Raw genomic sequence first — 18,200 nt, forward strand, 5'->3', positions numbered from 1 at the left:
ATCTTCAATAAAGTTGGGTGGCTAAATAACATAAGAATATTTCTTTCAGACATAGGGCTTCGGGGAGCTTGGGAAAATTCTGACCCATACCTGCTCCAAAAAGACACAGTAAGGAGGCATTACTGGGATTGGGTTTCACAAATAGATCTCTGTAGGAGTGACCGGGTGAAACTTACAACAGAAGTTATGTTTCAAAAACAGGTCAGCGCCCTGGAACCCTATCTCGACTTAATCCAAATAGCCCTTGACAGGAAACTATACATACAATTTAGGGTTGGCACCCTTCCTTTGAACGATCGAGTAGCCAAATCGCACAGCAAAGCCCTGACATCAAGCAACTGTCTTAGTTGCAAGGCATCTTCAGAGTCCGTAGCCCATGTGTTGTTGCCTGTCTGGCTTATGTGCGCCCCAGACTAAAATGGATTGAACCTATTTGCCAACAAATGGGCACACGGAATTACCGGGTTTTCTTGCGCATTCTTATATAGGACACTAGACCAGCCTTTGCTTGTGCAGTCGCCAAGTTCCTTGGCCATATGTGGGGCATTAGGAAAAAGGCACAAGAAAACAGCTCATTAAGTGGGCTGAGCCCTCCCACTTATACTGTTGCCTGTGCCCTAAGGAGCCTTTGCCATAACTCCCTTTTAACCCAAAAGTAATGGAACTAGGCCATTAAAAAAGCCTTGTAGCAATGAGCTGTAGAGATAAAACGTAAGTATCCCTCCCTATGTAACAGAAAGGCTGGCTCTGACAAAACAGTTAATAAGCATTAGGCTTCACTGTGTATAATTTAGCATTGTGATATGCAGCTGTTTTTGTATTCCTTTGGACACATGCTCTCTATTAACTTGTAATGGACTAACTTTTCAAGAAATCTTGTATGAATTTTTAGCTTTTTTAGTACAACTACAAAGTCAAACCTATGAACTTTATTATTTGCTCAGGTAATTGCACTATTATGACGGCTTTCCTTGTGCTCGGTTTTAACCCCTTCCATGCGGGGCGGATTCCCCCGCTGTGCTGAGCGCTGCTTGCGCGGGCGTGGTCATGACGGAACGGTTCCGTCATGAGCACAGCTCAACCGATGCTCATGACGGAACCGTTCCGTCATGAGCGCCGAAGGGGTTAAAGATTTTGTGTATGTGAAAACCTTTAGGGCATGAATGCCGTAATAAAGTTTATACTGCAAATAAGGGGATAATTGAGTGGGTTTTTTTTTTATGTTTTTGGTTAGACTGCTGGTGTGGTGGAAACTAGGTCAAATCTCCTTCTACAGACAGAAAAAACTCTTTGGGTAATTACAGATCTTTTGAAACGTTGGGTGGCCCGATAACCCAAAAAATATTAATAAAGACCCCGTGGCCAAGATCTGAAAAGTCAGGCCTGAGTTAAACTCTTCACAGTATCTAAAAATATGCTGATCAGAAGGGAAATTAACGTTTGTCTCTGTGTGCCCTCCGAGATGCTAATCCAAGTAACACACAATACGGCAACGGTAAGTAGAATGCTGCAAAACTTGTCACAATGCAACCAATAAACGTGCTCCGTTATGTCCAGGAAAAATCCAAAACTAGCCAAACCCATACGATGATGATAAAAGGTTAAACATGCAACGTGGAGACGGAGTTCATTTACCAGTTTGGAAGTTCCATACACAATATGCGGCTCCCAAGATCTTACTTCATCAGAGTCTCGCTAAGCACCACAAAATGACCACAAGATTTGCAGGCTACTTTACAAAACACCTTAATAGTTTCTTCACGTCCATTAGCAGCTTTACCCCATTGCATCTAAAGTGACTTAGGTGAAACAAAAACAGACACAAGAACAAAACAATCCCAGAGGACGGGCCGGCAACCCTTCCAGTTTGCCACAAAGCTACAGCGGGATGGTCGTGTGTCTGTGGCATCCAAACAGCCCTCTCCACAGCTCCATGCACCTCTGACCCAAGCACCCTCCCGTCCACCACTGAAATGCACCTCATTTCTGGCCAGGGACTCTCCAGCCCAGCAATTGGCATCCCGTTCAGGGCTGGCCAGGCATCGGAGCTGCTACCAAAGCTGTGCAGCACCAGCAAGCAGCTGCCGTCCACGAGGGTGTATGCAAAGAGCGTGCTACAAGAGCTGCCTCCTCTTTCTGCCGACGGGATCCCGCAGCTGTCCCCGGCCGCTTTCCCTAACTGATACTATGCTGAATGCTCAATATGGCCACGGCACTGCAATCTGTGCAGCATGGAAAGCGAACGGCGCCCAGCCACATGCACACATCACCGAGTGAAGGAGATCCCAAGCCTGGAGATCAGAGGATAAACAAGTTTGCATTTCAAGTTAGCAGTGTGAGGATGTGGTGTTGCATAATGAGCTGCCGACTTTGGGACAGAGGAAGCTGGTTTGAATCTCAGTGTCAGCTCTCCGCATGCCTACAAAAAGCATGCCGATCATAACAAATAAAATTAAACAATGGCAAAAATTACTACGCCAATGGTTGAACCCCCTTCATGAACGCATATAGGATTGGGTGAACACGTACAGAAAGAAAAGCCCACATTTCCAAAACACTTGCAGCAGCAAAACAACAACAAAAAAGTAATAAATGGCATAGGACCAAATTCAAGAAAAAGAGTGCACCGAACTAACCATGAATAAACAAAAAGAGTAGGGAGACATGTAACAGAGGCAGTAGCCATGAAAGAGAAAAACACACCCATAGGCGGGACAAATAGCAACGTTATCCCAATGAAAATAAAGAATTTAGAAAGGCACAAAAAGGAATAAATGAAAAACAGTAGCCGTGATGAAAATCCATAGAGTAGATACAGCATGCCTCGAAGACACCGCGCATGCTCTGCCTATGCAGGACCTAAAAAGGGACATGGTCTGCCTTACTGTTAATACTTCCAAAAACCTTATTTTCCAAATAGGAACCATTAAGAACAGATGTAGATGATCATATCTCAAGGTGAAGGGAGCTTATTCTTTGCAGTTTATCAGCTTATTTAGGCGAAAAGATGACCTGATGTTAGGGGCTGACTTAAGAAAATAGTCTCTCTGCTCCATCATTATTTACCAAACGCTTATTAAATACTTAAGCCGGAACAGGTCTTGAATCGCTGCAGCGAGGTGAACTCTCATAGTACAAATGTGCCTGATAGTATATCAAAATAGTAGCTGCTGTTTGAGTGCCTGTTTTGAACACCCCCAAAAAAAACACAAAAAAAAAAAAAATACACTACGAACCAGAACTGTTTTAAACTCACACCAAGCACCCAGATACAAGTCATCCCAGACTTGGAAGGCCTAAGTATTATATAAAACAGAATCTTAAATCTAAATATATGTAATAAATCACAATAAATTGATATTCCCTGTGATCCCTCTTTACCTGTACATTTTCTTTGCTGCTGCGGTTGAGAACTCACAGGTGACGCCAGCAACAGAACGCAGGCTCTCAGGAAACATCTCTGTCAGTCCCCAGAGTCTCTCAGACAAGGTTTCGTCAAGCTGAGCAGAGAGAAGAAGTGTCGAGTAAGAACTAACATTCCTGCCGCAGCTTTTCCATTGAGAAACTATTAACTGTGAACATGTAATGCAACTCGTAGCTGTTGCCTTTGCGCTTTGAAAATGTTCTATTAACACCCAACTTAGCAACCTTCATTTTATGGACTTCTGCAGGATAAATAAGCCAAGTCTGTCCAATTGAGATTTGAATATTTGACTTGGGATTAAAACCTTGTGACATTAAGCACAAACACTCATCTCTCTTCTGTAGGCAAATTAACTCACCTAGCTATTTTAACAAGAGCATAGGCAGTACCCTACTACCTATGTTAATGTTCCTGCTCTAAACATCTGTGCAATCTAATTAAGATGGGATACTGTTACCATTTGATGTTCAGGGATGTGTGCACCAAGCACATTAATCATCTATATTACCTTGAGAGAAATAGGACCCCTTTACCTGATGATGGCAGACAGATGTTTGAAACAGCAACATTAAGCATCTCATCTTTGTTACCGAGATATAAAGCTGTTACTACTTTGAGATGTCAGACTGTATAATTGTTGTACAAACGAATGTGCTCTAATATTTTGATTATCACCAAGTTCTGTGCAAAGTGTCCAGTAGCTAAATTAATCATTGGGTTGCATTTGTTATATTAGAACTCAGGACATGTAAGCTGGCCACAGGTCTATGAGCAAACCCTTCCAGCCCCCAGCTGTATTACTGGCATTGGAATTGTGAGCTGTCAGTGACGAAAGCCCAGGACTCATAGAAAGCAGGGTTGAAACATGTTGGTGCTGTTTTTAAGGGTCATAGGACCATCACATCCTTAATACCCGTTTTATATGTATTTTAACCTTCCGACCCACCCCACTAATAAAGATTCCTTTAGGAATGGGTTAGGAAGTTTATCTTTTGTAAGGGGGCTTACCATTATTTATCTCCAAGTGCTCCCTGAAAGACGGTCGAGCCTACCCTGACTTTTAGGAGTAGGGATGGCCCAATGATGAAGCATGTCACTACTAGAGTGAGTGAGGGCAATTAAAAGAAAAGGGTGTTACCTTCCCACCCACAGCTGTGGGTTGGCTCTGTTTCTTTGATCTTCTCAGTATCTTAGTACTTGAGAGAGTCACCACTATACACATAGGAACCCCCCACCCAGTTTTGGTTGTCTCATCTACAGACGTTCCCCTCATCACTGTAGGGGTACCTAAATGAGACAACAGGAAGGACATTCTTAGTAGTGAATAAGTATCCACACATATCTACTGCACATAACTCTCGAGTTATTTTACAATGATCCATGTCCAGTCTACAGACATCCAGGGCATGGCGATTTTAATAACATGCGCTGTAGGGATTTCGGGACTTATTTGTATTCCCATAACACAGGGTTTCAATACATGTGACATGATTTGATGGGATTCACACTATCTTAAGTTCTTTGATAATTTGTTTTCGCAATCTATAGAGTTACTCAATGTTCGATAATGATGTGCATAACGATCTACCAAATATGTGAGGGGTTCTTTTTGCTGATTGGGTGTTGATCCACAACGTGTTTTTAAATACTAAATAAAGCAAGTAATCAAAACATGTTTGCTTGCCTTGCCTGGTCGTAACAGTATATTACCTCTCTTTTTACATCCAGACAATTGTATATTTCATTGCCCCCGTTTATGCAAATTGCTCTCTTAACCCCTTCAGTGCCACGCCCTTTCCCCCTTCTATGCCGGGCGTTGCACTAGTGGGTGGGGTTCATGACGAGATAGTCTCATCATGGGCACAGCGCAACCGTGCTCCATGACGAGACTATCTCGTCATGGGCACTGAAGAGGTTAAAACGTTTAGAGATGATAAATTGCTTTACAATATGCAATGACAAATTTATTGTGTATTCATTTATAACAAGTCTCAGATGTCGCAATCAGCCTAACGTGAAGGATTTGGAGCCAATAATATAACATCATATACAAATGTAATTCAAATAGGTTTATAAAAGATTGTAATGTTTATATTATGAAGCTAACAGTTGATAAACATTAGATGATAGTGTTAAACTCGAGTACTGATTTATTGTCTTTTTGATTGTATTAGGTTTAAATACCGACATAGGCTAGAAACATTTTAAAATTCCCTGATGTACTCTTTCGTCTTGAAACAAAGACTTCCTTTCTAACAACCAAGGTATTTCTGAACAACAATCTTTAAAAAGGTGTAGTCTTCAGAATGACACATAGACTCCCCCAGATCTATAAACTAAAAGGTGATTAGCAGTCAAGGGTAAAAATGTGTTTGCCATGTTCTGTTTTCTTCCCTATTTCTCTCTAGGCTATTAAGAAGTGGCATTTCAATTGGATTTGAAACTTCATAGCATGATCATAAATTGTAATGACAATTTGTTATATTAAGTAGGGTAACAAGAATCCCTGGTAATGAATAGTGATTTTTAATGTGTAATGCATCTTAGTAGTATGGTGCCCGTACAATAAGGGAACCATGGAGTACAAATGCAATAGAAAAATTAAAATGGTAAAAAATCTCTAGGTCGTTTTTTGCTGTGCTTGCATGTTTTATACAAGCACTTACGGATGGGTACTACAGTGTTTGATCAATTGACACTGGGTTTTTATAAAAATTGTTGTGTGTATATAATTTTAGTTGTATATATGTTATTTGTATTTCTTTGTAGCCCTGAAGAAGTCTACTGAAAAGAGATGAAACGAGTTGGCTGCGTTGATGTGAATATGTTTTATACCATCAATAAAGAATTTAACACACGACAAGTCAGAAGCCAGTTTAATGAACTTGGGAAACTAAAAAGCAAAATTGGTTTATTGAATAGTGTTTAAATCAGTGTTGCAATGAATTATACTTTGTTGAACCAGAACAGACCATATTTGCTTAATACAACATATAGTGAGTGTCGATCTCCTGTGTACAGAAGAGCAGGCCTATAAACCACTAGCCAAAAGAAGTGACTGAAATCTGACACATGCGGGTTAAGTGCAGATTTAGGCAGCAAGAGCATCAACCCTTTGAATTCTTTGAATCTGTGACTCGCATATAACACATACATTTCATCATTGGGTACACTATTTCGGGAAATAATTTACAGTGACTGGAACTGATGACTTGCATATTGTTCACAGATCTCAGCAGGAGTACCATAAAAAGCGAGCTGTCAGCTGAGAATGGAACTTGTAATTTACAGGTTACACTATCTTAACTGAAGCATTAACATACTGAGCTATCTTACTGGGACTGTAATTTGCGACCTGCACAGTACAGTTCTCCAGTAATGAATATTTAATAAATTAACATCCTTGAATTATACTCCCCATTGTGAGGTGGAAATCCCAGACTTGACAAGAATAATTCAAGCACACGAATCTATGAAAAATACCAACGCTGGAGAACTGCAGTTACACGCAAATAACGTTTTCATTTTTTTAGTCAATGGATTAATTCTTGAGAAATTATACTGTGACCAGATATCTGAGATCTGCCGGGGCCGTTCCAGTTTTTCAATTTCTAACCGGCAAATTTGAGTAAAAGTGCCTAACGTCCCGGTTTTTAAAGAGAATTTACGAAGCACAACCCAAAACTAGTTTACATCTGCACTTGTGCAGGATTAGCTAGCTGCACTGACCAAGAAGTTATTTAAGTAATGTGAAGACTGACTGGCAAAGTTGCATTTCATACTCCATGTTATTACCACAAATGACCAGTACCTCTCAGTCGTGAGTGTTCTGTGCAGAACAAATCTCTTTAGCTCAGGTGGAATCAGTGGCATGCATTACTTATACAGTAGTCCTACTTCTATATCAGTGGTGTGTGCCGGATTTTGGCTTTCAAAATCTGGTAACGCATAGGGGGACAGATGCTTACCCATGCAGGTTATAAAATATATGAGAAGCAGGAGCATCAACCACATAATTTGCGTTACAGGGTTGAAATCCATAGCCCGCAGACAGACATGCCAACCCTCCCGATTCAGGCGGGAGACTACCGATTTCAAGGCTAGTCTCCCGCCTCCAGATTCCTGCAAGCAAAACCCGATTCCTGGGGGGGGGGGGGTGGGGGGGGGCTTCAGCTGACAGGGCTTGTATTGTGTAGAGTGCTAATTCTTTCAGCAATAATCAGAGTGGCGATGCAGGGGCTCTAGAAGGGGTGAAAAAGTAAAACAAAGCCTCATTAACAAGCGAATGGTCTTTTAAAGACCTGTGAAGTACTCGGGGCGGCTGTGTGTGTGCCTGGAAGCTGTTTCAGCCCGGGCTGTCACACGGGCGGGGGGGGGGGGGGAAATGCACTGCCAGCAACCTGCCAGGCCAGTGCACAACACTTGCATCACCCTCTCTCTGCCTGCCATTGCGCTCAATGCTTCTGAAAGGTAAGGGAAAAAACGTGCATTTTGCGTTTCAAATGTCGGATCCTGCAGCAGCACACTTCCAACGCCCATACATGACAGTAACCCGATTCAAGGCCCCATTCTCCCGATTTTTTTTTTTTGATCTCCCACTTTGCTCTTCTGAAATGTTGGCATGTATGCGCAGATATTCACAAAACTTTGGAACAAGTGCATTGAGAACAAGAAAGCACAACTGAGCTGTTCTACTTTGACTGATACCACCAGTGACATAGCGATCTCTGCAGAAGATGCGAGAAACGTGTCCGCTGTCTTATTGAAGACGGACCCACACTCCCGTGGACAGTATTCCCTACCTCGTCATCGTCCTCATCAAGTTCGTCCTCGGGAGGCAGCGCTGCCAGTGGGCTTGGAGTCTCCATTTTAGCGACGGCTGGTGGAAATACAGCTTCCATTCAAGATCCTAGGGTTGCGTGCAGCTCAGGGTCAAAGGAAGTACGTCACCGGAAAGTTGATGGGAACTAGAGTGTAGGTCGCAGGGTTGGGGCTGCCACCATCTTGGGTTGGTGCGAAGTGGAACCAGAACGTAGATTCGGACAATAGAAAATGTATGTTCTAGAAGCGTGGCCATCTTGGAATGGCGGGACTCCCAAGTTTTCTTTTCCGGTCTTACAATACAGTTCAGTAATTAATTATTGTCATGACTAAATAACATTTTAGTTTGTGTAGCAGTAGAACAAATCACTTTGTGTAATTTCAAATCGCGAATTTATTGACATCGGGAGTACGAAATGAGGCTTAGTTGGTCGTACTGGGATACTTCCATGAGACATTGCATGTGACTCGCATCTATCAGTAGCATCCACTAACTCATTGAAACATTTGCCTTGCCAAAGCTTGGCTGTACATTTTTTCCTTGTACAATGAATTAAGCTTATACTGGGCGGAACTATTGAGACTAATCTGTGTTCTTCGGGGGGGGCACAAACAGCAAGTGTGAGATTGACCTAGTGTGCCACAAGTTGCTGGAAAATATTGGTTTCTTCCTGAACTGTTAAAGCCTGCCGACTAGAATTGACCCTTCTCTCCAGGTCATTACTGATGCTGTTTCAAGTCCTAAACTTGTCATTTACAAACTTATTTATTTCAGGTACGTTAGTCTAATTATATCAGCTAATTATTACCTGTACCCTTCGTCCTCGTCTCAGTCATTATCTATTATGTGAATCCCAGCTGGCTGCGTGCGAAATTTTCAAGGTTTAAGTGTACTTATGAGTGACATTCAACGGCTGCGCTGCCGCCTCTGGTGCAGGAAACCAGGGTTCGAGCCTCGAGGTCCCGTCCACATCCTGTGATTCTGGACAAATCACTTAATCTCCCTGTGCCTGAATGTGTAATGTAAATACGGTGCTATGTAAAGCGCTCCAATACCTTGTCCATGGAAAGAGATTAATATAGGAAATGACACCCTTTTGACCAATGAGAAGCTCTAAGAAAATCTGCTGCAAAAAACCTAAATCGAAGGTCAGTAACGTACTATCTATCCCTTTCAAGGATGATCGTGCTATAATAAAATTTCGGTACTTGGATATTAAACAATAAACAAGTCTTTTGAGGCAGTACAACTACTCAAGTCAGTTTTACCCCATGCAACCATGATTCAAGTTTGTTTCTGCAGAGATAGCATTAACCTACGAGGCTTCATAATGCTAGAGTGCATTTACCATTGATTACCTTACTCGAATTTATCTTTAATTTTTAGGTGCTTGCTGCGTTATTTTACATGCAGTTACTTGAAGGTGAAAGACCAACCTTTTCAGCCATGTCATATGTTTGCCCCTGCCCTCACACTCGGATATTGCCCCCAGTATAGTTCCTAGTGCTCTACTGACTCCCATGTCCAAAAATGTGACTGGCAGGCTGAGCCAACAGAGAGTGCCTTTAAAGTGGGTGGCAATGCTGGCCACCGGGCTGCAGACTCTGTGCTAGGTTGATTGCAGGCTGAGGTGCAGGCCGGGAAGACTGCTCTTGGTTTGGATGGTGCTCCCCTGAACCCCGTCCAGGCGGCGAGCACTCCCTCCCTGCTCCCTCCTGTTTGTTGCCATTGCTACGCGCTTTTCCCTTAATTATCACTTGACCACTTCTTGGTGCCTGAAAAGGTCGCAGTTTTATTTTCACAACAAACATTTTAGTTACATGAAATCTTCATATTTCAAATTTCAAAACTCATGGTCTTACTATAGTCCTTCAATGACCATGTTTCACTTTCATCTATTGTTCATTGTTTTTTCTCTATTTGCATTCTGGGCCCAGACACCTCAATTGCCTGGCAGAGGAGGGAGGGGCCCCATTCCCTGGGTTTCGATTCGCGGGTCTAGGCTTCAACTTGCTACCGATTTGGAGGGTGTCCCTTTCTGGACATGCCCGGGCTGCAAGTGCCGTCCCGCTCGTCCTGTATCCTTTCGGGGCCCTCCCGTCTCTCAGGGGTCCCTGCCGTTTGGCATCCCAAGGACCTTACTTGAGCATCTACTCTATTTTCTTGCGGCTGGGTCCTTGTCATCTTCCCCGTCTGTACCTCTGGCGTAAGGCATCCCCGGGGTCCTGCTGGAGTGTCATCTCTATTCTTTCTCTGGCGGCACGCCGCCCAATGGCTCTCCCAGTGCCCCTGCCATGAGGCATCCCAAGGACACTGTGCGAGCCTTTCATCTACCTTCTAGTAATTTTGTTCTCTACTAGGTTCCTCATGTCAGCTCTGCCACGCTCTCTCGATCAGAGGGAGCTCCCCCCTTAACATGGCCTACCCCCGCGACCTACTTGGAACCTCATTGCTCGAATATGACTACGATGTTCAGCAGGAACTTGTCTATTCCTACCCCCCGTGCGGTATGCCCCATCTTCCATGTGGTACCCTGGCGACTACAAGTTTATGAACCCGTGTCGCCCGAACCCCCACCCCTGGGCCTTGTATGCTTTGGCCATGGTGGTATTTAGCTTTCTTCTGGATTTTTCCTACCCCATCTAGATTCTCCTCCTCTAACTACGCTTAGTGTGTGGAGTAGGTAGAATGGAAAAGCTCTTCGTAAGTGACATTAGGGGAATTGTTTTAAACATTTTTGCAACCAGGCTAGTTGTTTGGTGGCATATGCATCAGCACAAATTGTAGAAATATGTCGTGATGCCCTGGACTGTAAGCTGATAGTTATGCATCTCATGGGCAGAGATTCCCTGCCTCAATTTGCAACAATCCCTCGCTATGCAGAATAATTTTACCATTTCTCAATAGAGATGCACCTGTATTCTGTCTCAAAGCATGTCTTTATTATCCTTTAACCACTGGGAAGTACGTGACCCCCGCTTTGTGTCCGTTTTCGCGGTACTTGAAAGCGCAGGGCACCTGTATGCTCAAAGCTTGCTCCCTTTACCACCTCCGCCCCGCTTTTCTCCCTGGTTCAGTCGGGCGTTCCTGTGGTTGACCATTATGCTTCTGGGTGTCACGAGTGGTGCGCGAAACGACAAGGCTTTGCAGGAAGACCGCCCTCCCAACACCAGGCCCATTTGCTGGAGTCTGGCCTTAGCTGTGTATCTGTTCCCACGGCCAACTGGATTGTTATAGCCCTAAGCGGTATTGGTACCTTTCTGATGTTTTTTAACCTGGCATGACAAGAATTGGTGTACTCTTTCTTACGGAGGCCATTCTCGAGCCGAAATCCGGATTCACCCGGATCTTGATTTGACCTTCGCAAAGAACATGGGTAGTTTTTGTACTGCCCTGCTCGGGTCTTGCTCTTTTCAGAGAGTCATTCCTTCATTACTGTTCTCCTAGGGCGGGCGGCCTTGGCTTATGCGCTCATATCCGCTCTTTCCTGGCTTATTCTACTGGGTCCCTCACTGCCATTTCTGTCTTAGAGTCGTACTATCCAAAAACTGTGAGCTATCAGTTTTCGCCGTAGAACTGCATAAGCACCCCCAAGTATACGTTACAGCCTAGATTTCCTTCTGCAAAAGGGGTGCATTCGGGTTGAACTCTAGTTTCCTTATCCAATAGAAACTCCCCACTATGTTATTTCTTCTACTAACCTGAGCTTGTGCTTCTCGACCCTGAGCACTCCTAGCCTGTCCTGCTCACCAGTATGGAAGACATGTGACTTTCCCTTCTTGTAGTCTTTTGGCTTCTTTACCATTGTCTTTCCCCTGATTTATCCGCACACGATTGCCCTTCTTTGTGTAATGGGCGCGTGATGTGGCGTGCTCTGACATCCTTTACTGGTATGAGTGGTGTCGTCTAACTAGCCAGTTCATCCGAGGGAGAGTGATTGGTTATATGGGATTTCGGTGGGGCTCTAGTTCGAGACCTGCTTATTTTGGGACTGCCTGCGTATTGTGTTGCTAATGCCACCGATAAGTGTTAGAATCAGCCGGCAGTTTGGCTAAAGCATAGGTTTGTGTGAGGTGAGTGAGCTCGAGCTACATAGCCTCTCGCTCGCCTAAGCAAAACTGTCCGTGTGCAGTGGCTCCTGACTCTTTAGTTGCATGGTCATATTAGGCATGTCATTCGTATTATCTACTATCCTGCCTCTCCGCTATTGTAAATTGGCGCCTATTAAAGCATTGGCCTTAAAAAAGAAACAAAGCAAAAAGGAGTCTGCTGGGCTTGCATCTGCATCCTTCATTGTTTTGAAATATTGTAATTTTTATAATTCATAGTATTTCCCTTTTTGTATCCCCACCAGCTAACTGAGCATGGTATAAAAAATACAATACATCTGGATTGTCAGTGCCCGAAGTTAGAATGCCCGAACAGAGGCCTTGTCTCAACGATATGATGCCGCAATGTTTGCAGTGAGGGAATTGTAATGGATGGCGGCATTCCTTTCTTCTTCATTCCCCACCGGCCTCGCCTTGTCCTTTTTTGTCTTCCCTTGGTTGGGAAAAAAGGCGCGAAACACGGGCGGGGAAAGTGTGGGCATGCTGCGGCGACGCTGGAGCTTCCGGGAGCCCTTTTCGATGTCGACTTTTCGAGCTCCGCCGCTTGGTCTCCGGGATCCAATGCAAACGCGGCTGTTCTGCCGCCCGGCCTCTTGCATTCGTCCTTTCCGGCGGGGGTGGAGGCTGCTTCTACACGCTGCTCCTGCCGGTGTGGCCTCAGGTAAGGACACGTGTCCTCCATCCGGCGGGAGTGGAGGCTCGATTCCCAACGCTGCTCCCGCCGATGTAGACTCAGATCGGGCCACCCTTCCTCTGTCCGATGGGAGTGGATCTCAATCCGCGCTCCTTCCGTCTCTTCTTCTTCTTTCTCAAGGGGGAGACTTGAAATGTGATTTTCTGGGCCGTTGGCCCCTCTTTTAACCTCCTCCTTGCCTTCCTTGCTCGCCCCCTGATTGGGGGGGGGGAGCTTACTTTGTTTGCGGGCCTATCCAGACTGTCCCCGGCCTAGCCGGGTTTTTAATTGCGGGGGCGTGGGGGGTCCCGCCACCGGCCGGCGTTTCTACCCGGGCCTCCATCGGGTCCGGCTTTGCCTTCTCCGGCCCGGGTCCTAATGCAGCAGTGCAAGCCACTTTGATTGTCACTGCTGTCCTCTGAGAGGCCAACTGCGTAACTTGTATCTGTGGTACTTGGCACTGGCCAGGGCTGCTGAGGGCATAGTTGTTGTACATTAACTCGGTAAAATAATGTGTCTCCTGGAGTCAATCACACATAAGGAGGTCGTGTGCTGAAATGTGGAAATAAACACACGCTTAAAAATAGATGCCCGGAGGAGGAGCCTAGCGCTTGACCAAGATGGCCGCGTGAGCCTTGAGCTCCCGCTACCCTCGCGCCCTCCGGCACTCATCCTGTCCTAAATCCTGATTTTCATGCACGGAATCCTGCAGATGAGTCACAGCTGGGGCGATTGACGTTGTCCGGGTCAAGATCGCCCACCGGGGACCGAAGTTGTGCATGGCGGAAGATTGCGGCCTACCTCTGAAGGATGCCAGGGGCTTGCGTTGGTAGGATGCCCGGCCACTAATTGAACAACAGCGGCCTTGGGAGGTGTGAACTGACGGACGGATGCCGTGGCACTTTCACTTTCGCTTTCTGGCCCTTTGTTTGCTCCGGGTCGGGAGTGCGTCATACAGATCCTCTGTTGTCTGGAAGACCTCCACCCGGTCCTGACTGGCTGTTGAAGACCTAGTCGTACCTGTCTCCTCTACCTGAGTGAGGGACGTCCTCTTGCGACTGACCGTTCTGCTGTCCAAGATGTCGACCAAATCGGAGGCAGACAGGTCGAAGTCTAAGACTACCAGGCGGGGAGGCTATGTCCAATCCAACAATATGGATCGCTATGCCCAGCAGAAGGAGTCGCCTGGTGGATCGGGACAGTCGCTGGAAGCACAGAAGGCCGTTTCATCCCCAGCCTCGGAGTTATCATTGCAGGATATCAAGGGGGCGATAGATGGGATGCAATCTTCGATTGGGCGACAGTTCGAGACCCTGGCGCACAAGGTGGACATGATTTTGGTCGACGTCAACTTGATTCGCGCGGATCTGGGGAAAACCAATGAGCGGGTCAAGTCCCTGGACCTCAAGACTACTGGCCTCGCGGACGATGTCTCGGAACTCCAGGCTGAGGTCCGCAAGCTACGAATCGCGAATGACCTCTCCGCTCGCCGGCTCGAGGACTTTGAAGGTCGGGCCCGGCGCAATAATGTGCGCATTATTGGGGTCCCGGAAACTTCGGACGAGCTCTCCGTGGACCTCCTCGTCGAGGACCTGGTGGTGAATCATCTTGCGCCAAAGGGCCTCGGCAAGTTTTTCGCGGTGGAGCGGGCTCACCGAGTGCCTGGCGGACGGCCTAAGGTGGGAGCCCCCCCGCGGCCGATTGTCGCCCGGATCTTCCACTTTCGAGATCGGGACGCTATCCTGCAAGCATCGAGGGTGACAGGCCCGGTGCCTTTTCAAAATGCCTCTGTGAGCTTTTACCCTGATTTCACCCAGATGGTGCAGAAACAGAGGCAAAGTTTCCTGGGGGTGAAGCGGCGGCTTAGGGATATGGACCTGAAGTATGCCATGCTCTTCCCAGCTAAGCTGCGTGTGGAATATGAGGATCGGACTTTCTTCTTCGAATCGCCGGACATGGCAGGGGACTGGCTGGATGCACTCCCTCGGCGACAGCCCGGCCGGGACAGCGTGGATGGGGTGGAAGGCGACCGGGATGGACAGAAGTGATACCTTCGGTGTTGGCCTGCTTCGATTCAGCCCTAGACAGTGACTCGCACCTCATTGCAGTAATGGGAGGGCGGCGGGGGTAAGATAGGGGCTCTTTCCTCCCTTGGGGTGCTTTTTGTAGATTTGTTTTTGGTAGGGCGACAGGCACACTGCAAGTTGGGGGGGCTTTGTAAGCTGACGCAGGGGTGCAGGGTGGGGGGGGTTTCAGGATGTTGGGGTTGTTGTTTGGGGTTGCTGTTTTTTCTTGCAAGGCGTAGCAATGACTGTCAGGATTGTCCGATTGTGGTTCTCTGGGGGGGGGGGGGGTCTCTTTGTGTTCAGGGATGGGGGATAGGGGCTTAAACGTACTCAGCTGGAATGTTAATGGCTTAGGGGACCGTATAAAACGGGGGATAGTCCTGCAATTTTTGAAACGGACCTTGCCAGATGTGGTCCTCCTGCAGGAGACCCACCTTATAGGGAATATGTGTTATGCACTTAACAGAAAGGGCTACAAATTCATTGCTCACTCGGGGTTTTCCTCGGGATCCAGGGGTGCGGGCATACTTGTCAGAGCTTCCCTACCATTTGAGGTTGACTCCACCATTGCTGATGATAGGGGGCGCTTTGTGGCCGTGTCGGGGAGGTGGGAGGGCAGAACGTTGGTTTTGGTTTCTGTTTATGTCCCTCCTGCCTTGCAGGCCTCCACGTTTGCTGATCTGGGCAAGGCCTTGTTGGAACTCCCCGAAGGGATGCTAGTGGTGGGAGGGGACTGTGAGAAGTTGGCCTGATGTATGATGTCACTAGTTATAGTGTACACCTTATATCAGTCCAAATACCCTTATGGTGATTGGTTGTAAAGTCAACCTTATAGACCAGCTATCCTAGTGGTAGCATGGACAAGAGCAGTCTTAGGCTAAACTCTGAATGGCATGTGAAGCCAGCTGTGATACCATATATAATCCCTTGAATACCAAATGAAAGGACACCACAACAGATATATATATAAAATAAAGTGTATTTATTCTAAGCAAACCCTCAGCACTCTTTATGAGTTTAGAGGTAAGTACAACACAGTCTTATTAATGCATACAGTAAGTCACACAGGTAAGTAATACAGTTAGGCCCTAGGGGCCACGCAAACCATATACTAAATAAGTGGTATAAGAACCACTGTCACGGAAATAGAATAGGCCTAGGCCTAGGGAATCGCTGGGGCTACACTACACTAGCGTTAGTTAGGAAGTGGGAGGCCCACGGGATTCGTGTGCAGAGTGGAAACACTCACGCGTAATGCGTAAAAGTCAATAGCAATGTTACAGTTTAGAAATAGATAGATTTAGGACACTTCCGGAGTAGCTAGGAAGTTGAGACTTGAAAACTAGACACTAGGATAGTCACTATCCTGATGAGCACCGGAGTACCCAAGTTACCTAGCCCACAGGCTGCGGGTGCATAGGGGTGAAGATGCGTCGTTTTCGTCGTCGACTCCTATGGATGCCTGAAGAAAGATGCTGACAGGCAGTCAGTGAAGAGTGTCCGGTGGATCCCAAGGCTGGGATCAAGAAGAGAAGAAACCTGCAAGCAGAGGGGACAGAGTCAAGGTCACTAGCCAGTGACCACGTGGAACCAGGAAGGAACCAGGCGATGTCGTGAAGAGTTGCAGGTGAAGGTGAAGCTTGTCGCTGCAGCCAGGAGGACCAGGAAGCGTCGAGGACGACCAGGACCAGGAGGCGAGCTGTCCCACGAAGGCTCTTGCTGTCGGCGGCGTCGAAGTTGGACTGGGACTCACCAAGCCTTGGCAAGCGGAACCCACGAAGAACAAGGGACTTGCTTCTGGTGCAGACCAGGAAGGTCTGGGGTGCTTCTTCTTTGCAGAGAAGCGGGAGCCAGTCTGGAGGAGCCAAACCAGCGCAGAAGATTTCAGGGAGCGTCGTCACAGAGGCCACTAGCCAGCGGGCAAGCAACCGGACAGACGCGGCAAGCAGGAAAATGCTGAAGGGCCCCACGCAGGACTCGTGGAGTGTGGGGGGCTGGCCTTCGGTGCAGATGGTGCTTGGGGTTGGGGCTTCTCAATCCCCGGTGCACAACTTCGAGGGTACCTCAGAAGCTGCGCTGTAAGTTACTAGCCACTTTTCCCAGGTAGCCGGTCCCACGTCGCTCGTCGCCTCCACGGATCTCAGCTCTGCTGCAGATGTGGATGAGGGTCGGAGAAGTCTGGAAATCAAGGCTCTGGTCGGGCTCTGCAGTCGGTTCCTCGTCGAACGTTTCACAAAGCAAAGGGTAGTCTCTTGATGGTGCCTGTTTGCACAGGGTAGCCACTCCTTGGCTACAAGGGAGATTCTTCAGTCTTCTTCTTTCGTCGAATGTCGAAGGTCCAGAGTTTCTGTTCAGTTTTGCAGGTTCAGGATAATCTAAAGTCTTGAGGCCCAACTCCCACTCTTATACTAATCTGGGGGGCTGGGATACCTGCTAGGTCACGCCTTATGGGTGGGACCTGGGAGGGGGTGGTTACACCCACTTCCCTTTGTCCAGTTTCGCGCCAGAGCTGGGGCTGGAGTGCCCCAGCGCCGGTTTGAACTGGACTATGCAAGGAACACCTTGTGTGCCCCAGGCATGTCTTATTCCTTTCAGCCCACCCTGCCCCAATACACTAAAGGCTGTCTGGGGAGGTGCTAGCACCTCCCCAAGCAGGAAACCTATTGTCCAGGCCTCCCTGGCTGGGATCACTCCCAGCTGCAGGAGGTCAGACTTGTGTCGTGGCAGCAGCATCCATTTTGTGATGCTGAGGCTTTGGTCAGAGGCTAACAGTTGAAGTATGATTTTAACATGTCTTTCCCTCTAGAAGGGGGGAATAATATTCTCATGTCCAGAAATGGCATGGGGGTATTATTCCCGAGTGTTAGACACCTTACACGACATGTTTTGATAAAGCCAAACCATAGTTACCATAACCGTCTAAGATTATAAGGTACTTTAAGAGTATATGGTAGGCTATATCATAGAACAGCTATAAGGACATGGTTCCGAAAGCTGCAGACAGGCTCAGCTCATGCTAGAGCACCATCTCACATGTTACCAAGCACTCTGCCTCCAGGATTGTCAAGGCCTGCCATAGGAGTGACTGATAGGTACACATGTGTCT

The 18,200-nt window shown here is 46.9% G+C and overlaps 1 protein-coding gene across 1 annotated transcript in view; it reads right to left on the reverse strand.

The window, feature by feature from the left end:
- The window catches only part of TOMM22 (translocase of outer mitochondrial membrane 22), a 44,691-nt gene extending 36,306 nt beyond the window's left edge, over positions 1-8,385 (reverse strand). The window contains exons 1-2 of the mRNA XM_085601290.1: positions 8,227-8,385; positions 3,382-3,500 (exon numbers count right to left, since the gene is read on the reverse strand). Coding sequence (XP_085457416.1) covers positions 3,382-3,500; positions 8,227-8,325 — 218 coding nt within the window. The 5' untranslated portion in view covers positions 8,326-8,385. The remainder of the gene's footprint in view (positions 1-3,381; positions 3,501-8,226) is intronic.
- Between the last annotated feature and the right edge of the window lie 9,815 nt (positions 8,386-18,200).

Source organism: Triturus cristatus, chromosome 4_2, assembly GCF_964204655.1.
Source record: "Triturus cristatus chromosome 4_2, aTriCri1.1, whole genome shotgun sequence".
In the NCBI taxonomy this organism is placed as follows: Eukaryota; Metazoa; Chordata; class Amphibia; order Caudata; family Salamandridae; genus Triturus; species Triturus cristatus.